A 22,118-nucleotide genomic window follows, 5' to 3' on the forward strand; every position below is an offset into this window, starting at 1 on the left:
CTCAAGCGTCTAGGCAATACCGTTGTGAATAGTTTTCTGCACCATTTCACATCCTTCCTATAATGCGATGACTAGAATTGTGCGTGCTACTCTGAGTGCAGTCTGACCAAAGTTTTGTAGAACATGCCAACTCTTACTCAATGCCATAACCCATGAAGGCAAGCATAACAAGCCTATGTTCATAACCCTATCTATTTGTGTTACTATTTTGTTCAATCAGAATCTGTCACCTTGGAAATCTCCATTGGTCTACATTCTTTCCTTAATTATCCATTTCCTTTGAATGTATTTGTAAAACAGCTTCAGGGTTTCCTTAATTTTACATTGCCAGTTTTATTTGCACCCTTCCTTTGTTACTGAAATGTATTTTTCCTTTACTGAAGCATTACTTGTATGTTTTTCTGTCTTGTCTAATATTGTCTTTACCATGTTATTAGCTGTGAATAATAGGAGCAAGTACTTCCATTACTTCCACACATTTTCAATATACCGGTATCCCATTTGCTCATTTACTGGGACCTTCTCTTGAGCTAGGTATCATTTCTGCTCATTTACCTACCTGGGCACAGATCATCAAGTGAAGCATAAAAGTTATCACTGTCATGCAAATGAAGCCACAAACACTGAGTAACAATGTTACAATCTACGTGGTATGTCTCTTAAAGCAATAGCAGCTCCCCAAACCTCTGGAAGCAATTGTAATAACTACACTAAAGAGATTCACCAAAACTGGAATGTTTTATTTACTTATTTGAGATATAGTACAGAATATGCCCTTCTGGCCCAATCAGCAACCTGGCCTATACGCAGGATAATTTACAATGACTAGTTTACCTGCTGGTAGGTCTTTGGACTGTGGGAGGAAACAGAAACTCCTGGAGTAAACCAAAGAAAACCCATGCATTCCACAGGGAGGATGGACAGACTGCTTACAGATATCATCAGAATGAACTCTGAACATTACGAAGCATTAAACAATGAGCTAACATTTGGTGATTTCAATACCATATCGTGCAACACTAATAGTGAATAAGAATTGTAACAACCCATGAGATATGTATGACGTATTCAAGGGTTTTTATCTCTGAAATTCCAATGATTCCTAAGGCAAAAAAAACCTGAGAGATCTTACTTTTGTATTAACTTCATCCCAGCCTTTTCCACTGAAATACCTTCAGTGGAACTTTATTACCGTAGATTCCGGATTATAAGCCGCTACTTTTTTCCTACGCTTTGAACAGCTTTGAACACTGCGGCCTTTACTACGGTGTGGCTAATGCATGGTTTTTTTCATGCCGCCAAAAACATTTTGCCTCGTAACAGTAGACCAATAAAATTGATGAGTAGTTCACTGAGGTCCAATGAAATTGTACGATAAATCAAGCGCACTTTCACAATTAAATTATTGTAAATCAGTCATTTGTACTCACCCTCATCAACATGGAAAACACTCGAAGAAAAGCATTGTGCTGCCTTTATGGCAGTTATTTAGTTTATAATATTTTCGCTTAGTAATTCATTTGTTAGTATTTTCTAGTTAAAGTTAGAAGTGTTTTAAGTATATTTGTTTTCTGTACTACATCCCGGGATGTTATGACGTCACATCTGGTTTCGCCGCGTCTTTTGGGGAAAATAACGGTTTGCGATAAACGGAAAGGAGGGGGCGAGTGCATTAGACCCGCGCGATGATGCAGCTTTTAAGTTAAAGGCGATCAATAACTTTTCCTGGTAGGCTGCAGTATATATATTTTTACCAGTCGTTAGGAGATATTGGAATGTTGTTCGTGCACTGTTCAGTAAAAAAGTATACGCAACGTAATTTGTGTGTTACCGATACGTATGTATATTTAAAAGTAGCCGTGTTACAGGCACAGTTCGAAAAAAAGCATTTGCAATATGTATTTGTTTATGTTACCATACGGATTTAATTAAAAGTTAAAAAATCCTCACGTGTAATATCTTTCTGTGTAAATATCTCATGTTACAACGTGGGACACCTGCGGCTTAAAATCCGGTGCGGCTTGTACAAGTACAAAATTGATTTTCTTTCTAAAATTAGAGCCTGCGGCTTTTAATCAGGTGCGCTCTGTAGTACGGAATCTACGGTAGGTACCTAATAGGTGGCCACTTAGTGTATGTTCATGGTCTTCTGCTGCTGTAGCCCATCCACTTCAAGTTTTGATGTATTGTACATTGGGAGATACTCTTCTGCACACCACTGTTGTAATGCATAGTTATTTGTGTTACTGTCGCCTTCCTGTCAGCTTGAACTGGTCTGGCCATTCTCCTCTGACCTCTCTCATTAACAAGGCGTTTTTGCTCACAGAACTGCCCTTCTTCTCACACTATTCTCTGTAAACTCTACAGACTGTTGTGTGTGAAAATCCCAGGATATGAGCAATTTCTGAGGTGTTCAAACCGCCCTGTCTGGCACCAACAATCTGTCTAGTCAAATTCACTTCGATCACATTTCTTACCCCATTCACTCTGAACAGTGATTGACCATCTTGACCATGTCTGCATGCTTTTATGCATTGATTGCAAATGATTAGATATTTGCATTAATGATTAGGTGCACCTAATAAAGTTCCCACTGAGTTTAATTGCATGAAAGGTGGCAGTCACTTAGAGCTCTGTTACTTGACATGCCTGCCTGCCGGATGATCTTTATTTTTGACTAAGTGCTAAACTTGTTTGGCTTCTTTGCTTCCTTTGCAGTGTCAAGCGCAGCAATTGTTATATGGTTTGGGGAGGAGATCTTCTCAGCAGCTCAAAGGGATCAAGCAGTAGCAGTGCTGACTTAGTAGTTGGTTGCTTGGTTGATCTCGCAAACGGCTGGTTAACCTTCACAGCAAATGGAAAGGATCTTGGTATCAGTTACCAGGTAAATGGCTTATCCAATGCTGTTTTGGGAATGTTGGTTAGCTTACAAAGCTGCAAATGTGTACAGATCTCTATATTCTGCAAACTAACTATGTCATACTTAAAGTTTCCTAAATGTATCTAGGCTTATTAAATTTAATCCCCATAAAAAATTGTAGGTTGACATTTAAGAGCAAGGAAGTTTTACTTTGCTCATTTGCATTTAAGGCATATGAACATTTCGGCCACGTCACCTTCATCTCTCTCTCCTAATAGGAGAGCCTGTTGAGAAGTAATGTCAATTTTAAATGCAATTTAAAAAATTGAAATGCACAATACTATATATATATATTCAGAAATTACTGAACAGCTACAACACTCGAAGAGATCATTCAACCCACTGACTCCCGTGGTCCTGCAAAGTATTCTCTTTCAATTCTATCCAATTCCTTTATAGAAATTCAGTTTTTGCTCCCACTGCTTAGGCAGAATGGGAGTGTCAGGGCTGCATGGTTGGTGCTTGGTTCTGTTAAAATTACCTGTATCATAATAAAGGTTAATAAGAAAGTCAAAGGTGTGAATGTCCATAATCACATAATGCTGTCTATGAAGCACAGACCAGATAGCCGTTGCTAATTCCAACCTAATTAATCCTGCTGCAACTTCTTGGTGCACTTCATCCAGTAAGTTTGAGGATCTAATTATATTTAGATAGCCAGGCTGATTATAGTCAATATGAAATAAGTTTGATTAGGAACTGAGCTGAGATTATCAAATGACTTTTCACTCCCTATGTTCCGCAACCATTTGGTAAAAGACATTTGCTTGCCCTGGGACAGGTGCAGCTACCCTCACTGTTTATTTTGAGGATTTCTTTTTGTAAGACCTGAGTGTTAAGAATTCCAAATAAAACTTTTAAATTGTATGTTTTTGTTTCCCAGGTTGAGCCAAGCACAAGGTTGTTTCCTGCTGTTTTCATGCAGGCCACAAGCCCGAATCTATTCCAGTTTGAACTTGGAAAATTGAAGGTGGGTGTTGTAATGTCAATTGTTCTGCTTTATAAATAGGTTGTGAAAGATTGGCTGTTGTAATGTATATTGGAAGAAAAATCCTGAGAATGTTGGTATGGTTGGAACAATCACTGCAGTGCCTACCCTTAAACTACGGAGCTCTGTACTGCTTCTCAATTCAACGGAAAAGTAACGTTGGGCCTACTTTTATTAAATGCCCGCTGCTAAGTTTCAAAGATTCAAAGTGTATTTCATGTCGAGGTATGTATGCAGAGTACCACTGGCAGAAGTGGTATATGGTGAAAGTATACTTTGCCAGAGCGATTTGCAAGGGTAAATGCAGATTTGGCTGTATTGCATTTCTTTGGCAAGTTCCAGTACATCTAACTGACAATAATTAAGGGCAGCTTCATTTTGGGCTTGGGAGGCATTTTACACAAATGCACCATCTGCTCCAAAGCGTTCTATGGTGAAACCCCCACCATAGGGGCAGGAAGCCTTGTAATTTACCACATATATACCAAGCACTGTTGTAAAGAGTCACTATGTTTACATGTTACAGATTCCCTGAGATGTTGGAAATCCCAAAGCATCACAGGGCCTTAATAGCAGCCACACAGCTTCTGGAAGTTCTTGTGGCATAACTGCTTCTCTTCCCTTGCATACTCGAACTCATCCAGTGGATCCTACTTAAAGACTCCGCTTCTATATATGTATTTGCAGTGAAAGTGACTTAGGGGGATGTCATTGGCTGACTTCTTCAGACCAGCTAGTTAGCAACCATACATTGTAAAAAGAGGAACTTTTGTTAGAATGACAGATCCAAGAACTAACTCTAAAAGAGTCGTATATGATAATGTTTCATGTCTCATCAAGCACACAAAGTAGTATTTTGTGTTTTGAGTTCACAGAATACATGAATGATAACAGTTACATATCATGAAGATCCTTCAGTTTGACTATCGATTACATAGTTATGTTCATACATTGATTTACTGTGAGAGGCCTATTCATATGTCAGAATCAGAATCAATTCAGTATCACTGACATAAGTCATGACATTTGTCATTTTGGGAAAGTGCGAGCATAACAAGCTATTATAAGTTGCATTATAAATAAACAAATAATGCAAAAGAGGAATAATGAGGGAGCTTTCATATACTGTTCAGAAATCTGCTAGAAGAGAGGAAGATATTGGTCCTAAAATGTAGAGTGAGTTTCAGGCTCACGTACCTCCTCCCTGATGGTAATAATGAGAAGAGGGCATGTCTCTCAGACGGTGAGGATCCTTACTGATGGATGCTTCCTTCTTGGGGCATCGGGTTTTGAAAGCGTCTTCAATGGTGGGGAATCTCGTACCCGTGATGGTGCTGGCTGTGTACATAGCCTCCTGTGTATGGGTGTCTCCATACCAGACAGTGATGCAACCAGTCAGAATGCCCTCCACAGTGTTTTCTGAATGCTTTGTCTTCAAATTGTTTGGTGATTCTCTTGAGACAGGCAGTAGTTACTTGGTGAAATACCCTAAGTGCAGAACAAAGTCTGACTGAAGCCTGGTAAAATTTTGGGTAATTCTAATTTATTTATGTGATGTGGTCCAATTTATTTAAAATCCTGATGGTTCAGCATCTGGCTCACTTGTTAACCTAAAACATGCAATTGGAGATTTCCGAATTTTAGGAATAACAAATCTTCAACACGTGCGCAATTAGCTGACAGCTGGAGCTGGAAGATGTTAATTTGTTCAGTGTCAGACTACTGTTAAACTGATAATCCAGCATCTGATAGAAAAAGATTTCCAGTATCTGGCTCACTCAATCATCCAGACTGTGAACAGAGGGTCTAAGTGTGCGAACTGGGGTGCAGCCAGAATTCAGGTCTGAACTGTGCATCCTGAATCCGAGTTTGCAGTCTGGAATATCGGAATTCAGGTATGTCGATCGGTTTGCAGACAGAGCCAGGGTCCAGAGTACATACATATTTTCTGCTCTCTTTAAACTTACTGGGCTCACTGGAAAATTAATAGACTCTTGTTTAACATATTAAAAGAGAGTGAAAGAATTGGAATAGGACTAAATAGTTTGGAATGTCTCCTAATCCATCCCCAGCCAAGTCCCAAGGCTGTTGCAGTATCAGAATGTTACCGTTTTATAAGGCTTGCTAGTCTAAGTGAATCATACGCTGAGGTCCTTTTGGTGACTTAAAAATGTCTTGATTAGTAGAGAGACAAACACACTATTGACTTGAAAGCTGTGTAACCAAGGTGTTTAAGAGACTTTTATAATGAGCACAAGAACTTCATCTTAGAAATATACCAATTGTAATTAACATGTAAATCTTTTAAATGTTGGAAGGTTTATTTAGAAATGTTTTGTTTCTGGGGCTATTTCATTCTCCTACTTTGTACTTATGAAATGAAAATTAAATAATGGTGACGGTTTAATTGTTCTATTCATATTGCTGTACATTAACAAAACTATTAATATCTTTTGCTAAAGAATGCAATGCCTCTGTCTGCGGCTATATTTAAAAGTGAAGAGAAGAATCCCATTCCACAGTGCCCTCCTCGACTTGACATACAGATGATCACTCCGGTTATGTGGAGCAGAATGCCCATTGACTTTCTCAACGTGGAGACAGCAAGGATTAGTGATCACCATGGTTGGGTTGTGCAGTGTCTTCAGCCGTTGCAGATGATGGTATTGCATATTCCAGAGGAGAATCGGTTGGTATACTTTAAACTGTTAAAGTCCCATCATACGTGCAGTGCAAATCACAGCAAATTTGCATTAACCATTTGTTAGGACCTTGGGAAAGAAGTGCAAAAGATTCTATTTGAATACTATTAAGCATTCTTACATACAGCTCAATTCCTACTGATTCAAAGATACCTTCTTTAAACAGCTACATGCATTCAACATTCATTTTGCAATAGAAACAAGACAGCAATAAATATAACCCATTCATTTATAATTGAACTAATCTCTCTGAAATTTATCAGATGATTGAAACTGCCTAAAGATCCTTTTTTTTACTGTCCCATATTTGTTCACAATTAACTGTTTATCTCGGCTATCCACACTATTAACAGCAATCAGAGGCAGTTGGTAATCAATTCGATACATTTTTAATATGATATCAGGAGGGCCACTGCTGCAACATCTTGGTTTGTTCAGATCAATAGGGAATTATTTTTTAAAGTCTGCAAGTAGGTCTGTAGGGGAGGATTTCTGGATCTCTGTGCTATGCACAATGGGTTTGACAGTGTTCACCATCATCTTCTTTAAACCAAGATGAGAGCTGTAATAGTGTTTTCAGTTTGCTGCATCTAAACGTCCAATTGGATGCACTTTTTCAAAAATGCCACCTTTAAGTATATTTTACTAAAAACACAATACATTTAACACTGCACTCACTGATAAATTGAGAAATAGTTAAATATCCAAAGGTATTTCATGAAAAGGCTTTTAGATTTGGTCAATAATTTTAAGATATATTTTATATTAAAAACATTTTTCAAAGTGCAGTTGAGCTGTGATTAGAAATGACTATTTTCAGAATTTGACATATAAAGTAACTGATTTGTTTGTAATCACATCTTATTTACTAGTTACAGACAATGAATTGATAAGAGATGTTCATTGAATTGATTAAATAACATAGATACTAATTTGAAACATTCAAATGAGCTGTTTTGCAAGGCAATTCTTCTATTTTAATTGTTGAATATTTAGGTAATTTTCATATTTCATTACCTTTGTGTGCTAGACGTCAAAGTGAAAATTAGTGAACTTTACAAAACATTACTAAACTTTACTAAACATTGCATTGTTTAAATTCCAGTGACTTGGGTAATTCCTTGCTGATTTAATTAATATGATACACAGAGACCCCATAATACCTAGATTTTCATTTAATCCTCAATAGAAAAAGAGGGCCCAAAATCACGTGTATGTATGTTTATCCATTTATAATATAATTTTGTAATTATGTATGTTTAGATGTGATGATCTATTGATTTGTAAACTAGGAAAGTCCTTTACAACCATCTGGAATATTGCACTATTGTCATATTTCTTTAACTCTTATTATTACCATGCAGTTTTGTTTTGCCTGATGAGCCATAATGAAATATATTTATCATATTTTTCAGATCAATAGACATTCTTGAGCTAATTGAAAATCAAGACCTCATGAAGTTCCATTACCATACATTGAAACTGTACTGTGCCTTGTGTGCCGTGGGCAACACTCGTGTAGCCCATGCACTTTGTAGCCACATCGATCAATCTCAACTATTGTATACAATTGATAATAAATATCTGCCAGGGCTTCTACGCAGTGGATTCTATGACCTCCTCTTAAGTATACACCTTGAATCAGCTAAAGAAGCCAGATTAATTATGAACAACGAATTCATTATTCCTGTAACTGATGAAACCAGGAGTATAACATTGTTTCCAAATAATAATCGGACTTATGGACTTCCCGGTGTTGGACTCAGCACCTGTTTGAGACCTCGATTAAACTTTTCATCGCCATGTTTTGTTAACACCGGTGACGATAGACGTCAATATAGCCCTAAGTTGCCATTTAATATTCTTAAGGTCAAAGCAATCGAAATGCTCACAGAGGCTGTAATGGGTGGTGGACCACACATTCGAGACCCAGTGGGGGGAAGTGTGGAGTTTCAGTTAGTTCCTATTCTCAAGCTGATTAAAACCATGCTGATCACAGGCATGTTTGATGATAATGACGTCCAAAAAATTCTGCTGCTGATTGATTCTGACTTGTTTGGTGAACACCAAGAGGAGAGAGTGGATGAAGATAAAACAGAGAAAGAGATTGTCACTAAAAATGAAGAGAAGGCTATAGAGGCCGGAGAAGCAGTAACACAGGTTACTCAACCCCCTTTCAAAGGACTGCTGGAGAAAAGTTTGCCAGAGTCTGTTAAACTTCAGGTACGATACACTTCAGTATCTGCACTCTGTGGCAAACCAATGCATATTTTGTGTTTATTTTTGTTTTAGAGGACCTGAAAGATTAATGGAAAGCTTAGGGAACAGTGCATTACCCAGGAAATTTTAGTGTATGAAGGAACTTACTGTAGAAGTTTGCCCAGAAAATTTAAGTTTAACAAATGGAAGAGCTAAATGAACAGATAAAAAAAAATAATGGCCGTGATCTGCTGCAGTAATGCCAACAGCAACTGCGAAAGTCAGGAAAACAAAAATGTGTGAGGGGCTTCCACACTACTTATTCAGACACCTGTTGGAAGCCTAAAGGTTTGGACAGCTGGTCTTGGCACTCCCAATTTTGACTCCTTGTGATATTCCTGTCAAGTCCAAAGCCAGGGTACACCTTCCTGCAACACGCCCTGTATATGTGCTAGGAAATCCTTTGGTGTCACGTATGCACTTGTAGGAGGCTAGAAATTCAGAGGGTCACCTGATTGGAAAGGTTTCCACATAAAGGGTTAGGAAAGTGAATAACTGTGAGCAGACAGCAGAATTTGAGAGGCTACACCAGCTGGACGCTAGGGCAGCCAAAGATGCATGCAAAATTTAAATAAAACTCTAGGAAGATGCCTGGTATACATAGTGTGTATTAGCTGGACCCAATTACTGCTGGCAGAGCAATGGCACCATAGTGCCACCTATTGGGCAAAAGCCTAAAGTGTTGGCATTGATATCATTTGCATAAACTTCAGGTTACAGGAAGATGGTCAGCTGGGGATTGGAGTTTTCCCATTATAAGTATGGATATTCATGTGTGGCAAAGTTTATTCTGGTCACTACATACTAATATCATGCTGAACTTTAACAGTCAGTGATTTTTGAAATTGACTGCAATGCTCATCTGAGTGAATAACTTGCTGGTTGGGGTTTTGGGAGGGAGAGGAAATTAGGAAATAAACAATGCCCTAAAGTAGATATATTTATCTGAAAGAAACATGCTAGTTTAACTTGGTATGTTTTAAACTGAAAAGAAACTGATCAAACACAATCCCAAATAGAGCACAGTAAAATCATTTTGTTTATGGAAAAAAAAATTCCAATGATTCAGCTGGTCAGGGCAGTGAACCATAGGTTGATCCCAGCTCCCGCCCCTCTTGCACTATTTGACTTTATTTTCAAATGTTTTCTCAAGATGCGGTGTCAGTGACAAGTTGAGTGTTAATTGGCGACTACTTCATTGCTAGATCTAAATTCTGGGCCTACTTAGCCAGTAGCGTTGTGTGAACACTTTTACCAGAACATGGCTCACTGCTATTTACTCGGATCCGGGCAGCTGGGAGTGAGGAATAAATGCTGACAGTCAAGAACGGATCCTGAAAAATGAATAAATATCAACAAGGGACTCGGCAATATATTTTGTACTTGAATATCTAGTCAAGTTAATAGGATTCATTTGGGTAAAATTATGGAATATGGTAATTTGAAGAGCCTCTTTACAAATATAATTTAAGCTATAATTACTCAGACTTTACACACTACAGAATGCTGGCTGTCAGTTCATTGCTCAACAGTTCCTACAGCAAACTGCATTTCACTTTACAAAACCAAAGTGTTGATTCTGACCAGCTTATGATTTGTTTAATGTTGAACTGGCATTTATTTTCATCTACAGTAGATGGACAAACACTGAATAGGAGAGCAAAGTGTCTAACCTATTGGATTAGTTTTTAGATTTTGGACAATTGAATTGGGATAACCCTGTAATTTTGGTAAATAAATATCTGGTATTTATGATGGCACTCAGATTGCCATGGAAACCAATTAGGAAGGAAATCTTCTGTTCTTTTCTGGTCAATACAGGACTTCCGATTCAAAGTAATGTGATTAAAATTGATTAATAAGCCAAATCAATTCAAGGAATATTTAGGGTAATAATAATAATAAGAAGAATAGAAATAATAACTTATTTACAAAGTACTTTTCATACATTCAAAGTGCTTTATTATGGGATAAAATGCAAACATGAGAATTAAAGAGAAGAAGATGTTAGTTAAAAGCACAGTTAAATAAATAGGTTTTCAGCTTGTGTTTAAAAATGTCACCTGAGTCTGCATCACTTATTGAACTCCACCGTTTAGGAGTGTAGTTCAAAAAAGCTGACCCGTCAATCATCTTTTGAGGGAGGTTGTTTAAATTTAAGAGACTGGCGGAAGAAGACCCGGAAGCTCAACTTGGGTTATAAATCTAAAGTGATTCTGTGATGTACTCTGGTCCCAGATCATTGAGAGTTTTAAAACAAGTAAGAGAACTTTAAAATCAATTCTAAAAGATACAGGAAGCCAGTGCAGAGTAGCTAGGATGAGAGTGCTACTCTCTCTCATCCTGGTTTTCTTTCAAATCTAGCAGTGCTGTTCTGAATGAGTTGAAGTCTGTCAATAGATTGCTTTGGAAGGCCATTAAAAAGTGCATTGCAGTAATATAATCTATTTTATACAGAGTGTATCAGTTTTTCAGTATCATTACATGACAGGAATGGGTGTACCTTTGCAATGTTTCTTAAGTGTGGAAATGCTGCTTTGGTCACTTCCTTTATAAGGGATTTAAATTTCAAATCAATATTTGCTGTATTGGGTACAGCCAATACCTGCCAGACTTGAAAGTGATATTCACAAGACATGAATGAACTAAAAGGTATAATTTTAGTTAAACAGATTGTTTGGAGATGATTGGGCACTGTGGTAGAAATAGTTAAAACTAGTTTATGATGGTATACTTGACCATTCTGGAGCAGCTGGGCTTAAGACTGCTGATGCGTGTCAAGGATAACCTTGAACGATAAGCGCAGTATCAGGAACTCCAGTAAATAAGATACTAGGCTCCTGGACCCAGGAGGGAGGATGCCTCTAGGGGTGAAACTTGAGCCCTGATAACAGGAAGCAGGAAGAACTGTTAGATGTGCTGAGAGATAATTGACATGTCTTTTAAATGATTGATCATGTACTGACCGTGGGATTCCAAACAAAGATATGTGAAGTTGTTTGTCTTGCTGTATAAATATGAGCTCGGTATAACCTAAAAATCAGAGTTCTGGTGGCAGTGGAGACTGCTGCAGGCTCTCTATAATGTCACGCTAATAAACTCTTAAAATGAAACTCAAAGTCACTCTGGTGTTCTTAGTTAGTGTTTCCACAACAGTCACTTATGTATGAAAAGCAGTTTGTTCTCCTTTCTAGATGTGTGAACTGCTTCACTACTTCTGTGACTGTGAACTCCGACATCGAGTGGAAGCCATTGTATCTTTTGCTGACAAGTTTGTTGTAAAGCTGCAAAGGAATCAAAAGTTCCGGTACGAAGAACTTATGCTGGCCTTCGATATGTCGGCAGCCTTGACGGCCAAGAAGTCAAGGGAGTTCCGGTCACCTCCTCAGGAGCAGGTAATGTCCAACATTTCTATGAACGGGTTAATTGCAATAGTAATTAACAGCATATCTCTCCTTGCTTTTGGGTATTTCAGAGACAGCACTATAAAGGAATGCTGCTGCTTCCAGAGAATTTAAAAGCAGATTTCTTCAGGTGACATGAGATCATTTTTATTCTGATCTTTTGAATGCATTTGTATTTCACTTTTACATCAATGCAGAGTGGTTCTGAGTGGGCATTGCTGCAAATCCAGCAATTTATTCATCGCTCCTAGAAAATATAGTAAGCCATTTACTGGAAAATTACCCTCAGGAGATTACTATGTAATGATTTCAGTATAGGTGTGTTAAGATTTTCCTATGTAGGCAGTTTCCACAAGCAGTGTCCATTATGTCCACCAATGGTAACATCCTCCAGGGCAATATCTTCAGCACTCAAATTTCTCATTCAATTACATCTAAGCAGATGTAAGTTTAGATGTGAGGTGGGGCCAGGACAAAGGAAGTCCATTTGCTGCCTGGACCATAACAAGGCAAGTACAAATACTTCACAGACCATTGAGGTAAAATTTTACTGGTAGTAGGATAATTTTTTGATAAATAGTGGTAAAATTTTAAAAAATTGATTTTGTAAGGACAGTAGACAATTTAATTGGTCACTGTTTACCCATGTCCTTCTATTATAGAGTCTGTAAGTGTTCATGACTTCTCCAGATTGAGTAATCACAGATCAAGGATTCCCGGAAGTTGTTGGGGACGTTACACTTTTTCATAGAGAAGTGCTTTACTCCTGTCTTCCAGTGAGTCTGCTGTTACTGTGCTCAGAGTGGGATGCTCCCTTCCAGAGCCTTTTCAGGCAAGCGGACAATGTGATCTGCCCATCAGAGCTGGCTGAGCATGATCACAGCTTCATTCTTGGGAACTGTGGTCAGGGAGAGGACACTGACATTGAGTGCCAAACCTGTGAAAGGATTTGTATTATTTTGTAGAGAGAGTGATGGTGATATTTCTCCTGTGCTGCTCTAGGTTATCCACAGTTAATTGACCACAAGCTTGATACCAGGCCCGATATATGAACACTCAGAGTTTTCTACTTCCATGAATTTAGTGGAATTGTGCAGAATTATTAACAATAAAGATTGGCACAGTGGTTTAAAGTGTTGAGTGAGTATACATGTGACAATGTGATCAATGTGTTGAGCATCTGCCAGCAACTCACCAATAGTTTGAGATAACAACATTCATTACTTGCTGCTCTGGATGAATAGCCAACTCAGTTTATCAAGAGCGCCTTGGGAAGATCACATGATAGTGCATTGTCCTTGGTGACTCAGCAGCTTAGAGCTTTTCCCATTGGTGACCTTTTAGGCTGAAAAGGAGCTAGCTGGCCATACTACAAATGAGGGAACAACTGAGGAATATCAGGGTTTTGTGGGGCAATTATTTAGGAGAAAGGCATACTTTGAAAATATGTTTTTAATTCATCTAGATGCTGACTTTAAAGTACATACTGTATGTCTTCCTAAGTAGTGTCTCAGGATTGAGGGTGGTTTTCTTCCACTCTGGTGGTGTGGTTCACTGAGGCAAATGCAGGAACAACAGACTCTTCTATAGGTGCTTCAAAGTTTCCAGTAACATCTCTGTTTTGCATGGGTACGTGCCTGAGATTGCAAGGTGTCAGTTGAGATGTTGCATTTTTGTCATGGAGGCTTTATATGCATATTTGAATCTTTTCCTCCATTCACTTCGTAACTTCTTGATGACACTTTCAAAATAGAGTGTGTCCGGACTGCAGTAGGAGGCAGTGAATAACCTGGCTTGCCCAACAGAGCAAAATGTGTGCAAATGGCTTGATGGTTGGAGATTGGCCTTGGGTGCCACATCCTTCCTGGAGATGTGAAGGATTTTATACACAAATGTTGCCTGTGAGATACTGAGTGGGAAGAAGTATCTTTGTGAGACTGAGATGTTCGATCTTGATCTACTTGTAGCAACATTGTTGTTTTACGGCCATGTTGAAGGAACAAGGTGTTTGTTGACAGAACTCTTCTCCAAGCATTGTGTCAAGATAAGGGCTCCACTGCAGCGTGCCTTTTCTTCTCCCTCCTTGCAGATCACACCATGACACAGGACTGCATCCTTTTCCAATCATGCAGTGAAGGTGTCCAGGAGGATTAGATTGTCCCTGGAATGTAGACCAGGTGTTTCTCAAGGTCCATGTGGAAGTCCTCCATAATGTCATCCGTATTTTACAGGTGTAGGCACTGATTCTGTGTCAGAGTGAACCCATGGGCCACAAGGTGTACTAGTACCTCCAAAGGCATAGCTAAGATGTCAGGCCATTGTTGATGGTGAAACCCATTCCCTGAAGACAATGCTGATCTTTCAGATTATGGCTGAAGATAAAGGCATACCCACTGCTTTAATCTTTACACTAGCCATCTGCTGCCCATCAGACCTCACTTAGGAGAGCAATGTTATTGTCAAAATGTCCAGGTTCCCCATAGTAATGATAACAGAACATCATTCAAATTTTTCAGCACTAACTTTCCAGATTGCAAGCTTCAGCCTATGGAGCGGTTGTACTCTGTGTGTGATTTCCTATGCACACCAATTACCACATGATCCCAGTTTCCTGGCTACGCAGCTTAACTGTGTTTATTAAAAAAATGTGAAGTGATACATTTGGTGGAAATCATCAGGATAGATTGTATTAACAAATGACACATTTTCAAAGGATACAGAAATAACAATATGTGGATGTTTATTTTATATATGCAGAGATCTGTATAAAATTAATTAAAATATATAATTAAAGTTGGAAAGATAAATTTTCAATGATCTTAAATGTGTTCCTGGGATGTCTAGAAGCTAAACAAATCCATTGAAACTATAAGCAAGAAAGTTTGGCTGGACCCTTTTCAAAACACTAGTTAGACCACAGCTGATTTATTGCAGCCATTTCTAGCTATTGAATGTTCACATTTTGGAGACAGTGCTGATGACATTGTACCAGAGCTGAGCCTATATGGACAAGCTGTAGTTATTCTTTGAACAGGCTGTTTGGCACTTCATGAAGGTGCTCAAAATCAGAACCTTTTGGCAGAGTGAATATCCTGAAACTCTTTCCAGTGGGAGATAAGTCAGCAAACAAAATACAGATATAGTATAATTGATAACTTTAAGAAAGAAAACAGTTTTTACACGACAAGATTTTGTGGTCTGGAGAATGATGTCTGAAAATGAAATAGGTTCATTAATTATCAATGTCCTTTTGAATATACAGTTGGTTGCGAAAACAATTGCAGATATCTTGGAAAACAATGGAAGATTAAGAGTTATCAGGTTACTGTAAATAGCTTCGATTCTGAATCACGAGGATCCTATACTAGGTAAATTCTACCATAGCCAAATTGTTTTCTGCATCCATCTTTGCATACAATAACTAAAATGGGATCATCTTCCCCAAACTGAACTAAGAATAAGACTAGACAAGTAGTTTCACATTACAAAAGTAAACAATTCTACAAACCACTATTGAATACAGGGTGAAGAATTAACGTAACTCAATATGTTTGAGAGTATACATGTCGTGCACAGGTGCACTTCATGTTCCCATTTCAGAGCCTTTTCGATACAATGAGAAAACTATAGTGTTCCATTCACATGAAACCTGTGGCAACTAACTGAGCTGTATCCTCATGGAAAATGAAAAGCCAATGGTCTGCAGACCTGCTCAGTGAAACTACGTTTTAAAAAACAGTATCAACACCGGTAACAAGTTACATTTTAATAGCCTGTTCTTGCATGCATATCAGTTTGAGTTGTGATGTTTTCCTGCAGATTAATATGCTACTGAACTTCAGGAGTGATGACAATTCCACTTGCCCTGAAGACATGCGTGAAGAGCTGTGTGACTTCCATGATGACCTTCAAACACATTGCGGTGAGTAATGAGACTCTGAGGTCCCTGGGTGTACCATTTCAGCTGTTACGTTGAGCCAAGCTGCAGTGTTTATTTATAGTAATGGTAATGTTACCTTGTCCTCTTGCCAAATTAATAAATCAATGAATATGTCTAAGTAATGAAATTTAGGAAATAACTACTAAAGGATTAAAAGGCACAATGTACTAGTTTGGTGCTGGTGACAATATATTTGGTCAAGAGTACGGAAGTTCAGATTCAATATCAACACAGGCATCTCTGAAGCTTGGAAAGTACACATGATGCTTCTCCAGTAGGCTGCTCAACTGATTCATCAAATAGAAGCTATCTTATTCCATTTGTAGATAGAGAAGAAATCAAATATAAATGGAGGTAATGCAGAAATAGCATATTGAGTAAACTTCGCCCAGCACCATTTAAGGTAGCTTGGGCTACTGGAAAACCTGCCATCTTGAAAATTCGAGCCTCCTCTTCAGCTGGTGTGGCCTTTCTCGAGGGAAAATTCTGTAGTTCCGTTTGCAAGCATGGGCCCTATTATTTGCGCCTTGACTGTGAACAGTAAGCTGCCTGATGCAATCCTGTGATGCTATACAAGGAACCTGTAGCAATGTGTGGGATGACCTTCATAACAAGCTAAGAGCAGTCTCAGAGGCTCTGGAGCAGCTGGCAATGAGGACACATCTCATAATAGCTGGGAGTGATTTTTGTAGGCAGTTAATCCAGACCCTGTAGTATTAATGGTTCTGCATGTGTCTTCTGAGGTGCCATTTATACCTGCATGTTAGGGTCTGAATCATGGCACTGGAAAAACCTCTCTTACTCTTAAAGTCATGAATGCATTTGCATGAAATTCTGGTTGCTTGCACTGTATCAGCAGAGCAGTTCAACCAAACCTGCAATGCTGCCCTATCTTTCCTCCTTGAAAGACTAAAGACCCAGCATTAATCTATTATCAAAGGCTGACGATCTAGACAGCCATCTTCCAATATAGGGTGTAATTATCTCTGATTCTCAGTTCTTCATTCAGATCAACGACCAGCTCCACTTACCATCCAATCCATGGCGAGCTTTTGCTGAAGCTGAGTCACCGGTTCGTTCCCTCTTCCGCTTATGCCTCGATATTGCTGGTGAAGTGGAGAGGAAACGTAATGGCTGAGGAAGCCTGTGAATGCCTGCTGGATTTAATGACAAAACTTCAATTCTGGTTCCCTTCCAGCAGTTGACCAGATTGAGAGACTGGCTACCTACCGGGTGGAAAAGTCAGCTGGGTAGCCCAAAGCAAAAGGAAAGGATTACGGCATGGTGTGTGTGACCATAAACGATGCTGGCACCACCACCACCTCATTTCCTGTCCTGCATCCATTCATTTATCTTCAGTGGGTCTAGATCCAGGACCTCTCTTTCCATCAGCATTGTGGGAGTATCTTCACTAGAAGGATTGCAATAGTTGAAGGTCATGCACCACCACCATCCCAAGATCAATGCAGGATGGTCAATAAATCTTGCCATATCAGCAATGCCAAGATCCTTAAAAATGAATTAAGCAAGAATTAATCCAATGTTGCAGCACTGCCTTGGTCACCATCTCATTTTTAAGCTTGCTTAATGTGGCTCCCAACATGGCCTTTTCCACTGCTCATTGAAGCAATGAATTCATCATAGAGTCATAGAACACTACAGCTCAGAAACGGGCTTTTTAGCTCATCTAGTCCATGATGATCTTGTAGCTCACTTTCCATTTAAATGCAAAGAATTCTCAATTGCTCTTTATTGTGAGATTCAATCACCCTGTGGACCTCCTCAATAATCATCATTTAGATCATCATTTTATTTAAGCACATTGAAGGAAATCACCCAGATATGGATTTCTAGGACATCTAAATCATAACTCCTATACTATCATCGTCATTATGTGTCTTGTCATATGATGTAGGTGATCATGGTCTTATGATTGTGATTGTTCTTTGCAAATTTTTCTGCAGATGAAGGAAATGCTAAACCACTTCTGGGCAGTGTTTTACAAGACAAGTGACGCCAGCCATGATTGATTTTCTTCACAGATTGTCAGCCTGGCATCAGTGGTCGCATAACCAGGACTTGTGATATGCACTAGCTGCTCAAATGATCATCTACCACCTGCTCCCATGGCTTCATGTGGCCCTGACTGGAGGGCTGAGCAGATCCTACCCCTTGCCCAAGTGTGACCTTCAGGCTAGCGGAGGGAAGCAGCATCTTACTCCTCCTTTGGCAGAGACATATTGCCACCCCACCACCCAGTAGCTTCTACAGTGGTTATTATACTCATCATGATAATTATGTGACCAGTATGATCCATTCTTAAGGATATGCATTATATATGATCAGCTTCTTTATTAAACCTTCTTTGATAGATCATTCATCCCCAACAGGTAGCTTCTTAGTAGCCATGTTTTGTCACCAGACCATTTGTGCTCCGATAGCATTCAACTCTTCCTGCATTTCTGCAGAGGCTAACTGCTTTAGGAACAAACCGGTGGATCTTCACGTCTTTAAAAGTGCTCCAGCAGGCTATGTGTTTATTATGCCCAGTCTGCTAGCTCAATTACAGGGATCAGGGAGAGTTTACTTAATAGTTCAGAGGCACTTAATCTGTTGCAACATATTTGTATCAGTTGCATCAACATCACAGTGCCATAAAAATAAACCCCCTCACACTTTTAAATTTCAAAGAAAGTCAAGGTCTTCATAGATTTGAGAAATGCTCACCCTCAGGAGTGGTTCTCCTATCACTATAATTACCGTATATTTCTAGACAGGAAATAACTTAAACTTGTAAAAGATTCCTGTTAATGTCTCTTTCTCACTCTTTTGTTTACTCTCTATTGCTCACTAACTTTCTTTCTCACTGTCTGCGTCTATCTGTCTGTCTTTCTCTCTCATTCTTCCCCTTCCCCCTTCTCCCATCTCCCCCTCCCCTTCTCCCATCCCCCCCCCTCTCTCCCCCCCTCTCCCCCCTCCCCCATCTCTCCCCATCCCATCTCCTCTCTCACCAATCTGTCATCCCCTTGTCCTCCCCTCCTCATCCTGCCCACCTTTCCCTCCCTCTCAACTTCCTCCTTCTCTCTCTCTCACCTCTCATCTCTCATCTCTCTCTCTCTCTCATCTCTCTCTCTCTCTCTTTCTCTCTCTCTCTCCTATATCTCTTTCTCTCTCTCATCTCTCTTCCTCACACTCTCTCTTTCTCTTCCTCCCTTCCTTTCCCTCCTCCACCCCCATTCACTCTCAGGCCATTCTAGTGATTTTAACATATCAACATAATTGGTTTATGAAACTGCTCTGACAGGCTATATATACCCTTGGATTTTAACCAGCCTTCCATCTGTTCGTCATTTTTAATGTAGCAGGCTCCATTTGGGAGGCCACTTGTAAGTCAGTGTGTTTCAGTAGACATTTCAAAGTCCACAAGTATTTCATTTATTTAGTGTTCAATGAAGTATTTCTATCAGTTTCAAAACAAAAAAGACAAAATTGGCACAATGTATGGATTAATGGCCTGTTCCTGAAACACTGTGGGCTATCAAGTGGAGTATGAGTATTTGTCGCCTCTATAGGTTAACAACTACCAATCAATTGTTCTTTTAAAAACCTTAGATACTGTAGAGGGAGACGACCTACCAGGGGCGAGCAGGTTTCTGGCACTGAGCCTGGTGATGTAGCTCAGAAGAGCAGAGAGGTGAAGAGGATTGAGCAGTCTTGATAGAAGATTCCCTAGTCGGAGGAACAGAGTTAAGGTTCTGTGGGCATGATGGAGACACCCGGATGGCTTGTTGCCTCCCAGGTGCCAGAATCAGGGATGTCTTGGATTGGTTGCATGGCATTCTCAAGGGCAATGTTGAATGGTCATAAGTCTTGGTACATATTGGCACCAGTGATATAGGTAGACAGGGTGAGGAGGTCCTGAAGAGAGATTGTAGGGAACTAGGTAGAAAGCTGAGAAGAGAACCTCTAGTGTAGTAATCTCAGGATTACTGCCTGTGCAATGTGACAGTGAGAGTAAGAGTAGGATGATTTGGCAGGTAAATGTGTGAATGAGGAACTGGTGCAGGTGTCAGTGGTTCAGAGTAATGGACCACTGGAATCTCTTATGGGGAAGGTATGACCTGTACAAAAGGGCCTGGCTACACCTGAACCTGAGGGGGTCCAATATACTTGCAGACAAGTCGGCTAGAGTTGTTCAGGTGAGCTTAAACTAATTTGGCAAGGGGGTGGTAACCAAAGTGATAGTGTTAAAGATGAGGTAGCAGGTTTACAAACAGAGGCAATATGTAGTGAGAAGAGCCTATTGATAGGACAAAATTGCAGTCAACACGATGAGTTGGAACGTAAAAGGCAGACAAAATCAAAAAGGATGAAAACGGACTGAAGATGTTATATTTGAATGCGTGCAGTGTACGGAATAAGGTAGATGCGTTTGCAGATTGACATGTATGATGTTGTGTGCATCACGGCATCATGGCTGAAAGAAGATTATAGCTGGGAGCTTAATGTCCAAGGATACACATTGTATCAATAGGACAGGGAGGAAGGTAGAGGGGGCAGTGTTGCTGTGTTGGTAAAAAATGAAATCAAATCATTATAAAGAGGTTGTAATAGAGTTCGAAGATGCTGAATTGTTGTGGATAGAGCTAAGGAACTGCAAGAGTAAAAAAAAACCTTGATGGGCGTTACATAGAGACCCCCAAATAGTAGTAAAGATGTGGTCTACAAATTACAAAAGGAGATAAAAAATACATGCCAAAAGAGCAAGTTATAATATTCATGGGTGATTTCAATATGCAGGCAGATTGTGAAAATGAGGTTGATGCTGGATTCCAAGAGGGGGAATTTCTAGAATGCCTACAAGATCGCTTTTTAGAGCACCTCATGGTTGAGCCCACTAGGGGATGAGCTATTCTGGACTGAGTGTTGTGTAATGAACTGTAATTGATCAGAAAGCTTAAGGAAAAAGAACCCTTAAGGGAAAGTGATCATAATATGATCAAATGCACCCTGAAGTTTGAGAAAGAGAAGCTAATATCAGATATATCAATATTACAGTAGAGAAAAGTGAATTACAGAGGCATGAGAGAGGAGTTGGCCAGAATTGATTGGAAAGGACACTGGCAGGGATATCGGCAAAGCAGCAATGGCTGGAATTTCTGGAAACAATTCGGAAGGTACAGGATATATACATAGCAAAGAAAAAGAAACATTCTAAAGGCAAAATGACACAACCATGGAAAACAAGTATAATCGAGCAAGATGCTGTGAAATACACAAAAATGCTAAAAGATAACCTAAATCCTGTGAACTGAGAAAAACAGAATGAGGAGCAAGGAGATTACAAAGAGCAAGGTAGTGGTTGTGTAAAGTTATATTAGAGAATGGTAGCATAGTGGTTAGTGCAACACCATTAGAGATCGGGGCAATGGAGTTTGGAGTTCAATTCTGGCGTCAGGAGTTTGTATGTTCTCCCCTTGAGCCCGTAGCTTTCTTCTGGGTGCTCCGGTTTCCTCCCACGGCCTAAAGACGTAACAGTTAGAAGGTTAATTGATCATTGTAAGCCAGGCTTGTGTTAAATAGATGGGTTGCTGGGCACTGCAACTCGTTGTGTTGGAAGGGCCTGTTCCATTCTGTACCTCTTTAAGAAAAATGCAATGAGTGATATTCAAGAGAAGTCAAAGCCAACATGAAACCCAAAGAGGGGGCATATAATAGATCAAAAATTAGTGGGAAGTTAGAGGATTGGGAAGCTTTTAAAAACTAACAGGAGGCAACTAGAAAAGACATTAAGAAGGTAAAGATGGAATATGAAAGTAAGCAAGCCAATAATATTAGAGAGGATACCAAAAGTTTCTTCAGATACATGAAATGTAAAAGAGAGGTGTAGTAGATATCAGACCGC

General features: G+C 39.4%; 1 protein-coding gene across 1 annotated transcript in view; it reads left to right on the forward strand.

Moving 5' to 3' along the window:
- The window catches only part of ryr3 (ryanodine receptor 3), a 374,648-nt gene that overhangs the window by 158,954 nt on the left and 193,576 nt on the right, over positions 1-22,118 (forward strand). The window contains 6 exon segments of the mRNA XM_073040132.1: positions 2,719-2,884; positions 3,804-3,890; positions 6,371-6,597; positions 8,026-8,833; positions 12,064-12,264; positions 16,093-16,195. Of these exon segments, the coding sequence (XP_072896233.1) occupies positions 2,719-2,884; positions 3,804-3,890; positions 6,371-6,597; positions 8,026-8,833; positions 12,064-12,264; positions 16,093-16,195 (1,592 nt within the window).

This window comes from Hemitrygon akajei, chromosome 3, assembly GCF_048418815.1.
Source record: "Hemitrygon akajei chromosome 3, sHemAka1.3, whole genome shotgun sequence".
NCBI lineage: Eukaryota > Metazoa > Chordata > Chondrichthyes > Myliobatiformes > Dasyatidae > Hemitrygon > Hemitrygon akajei.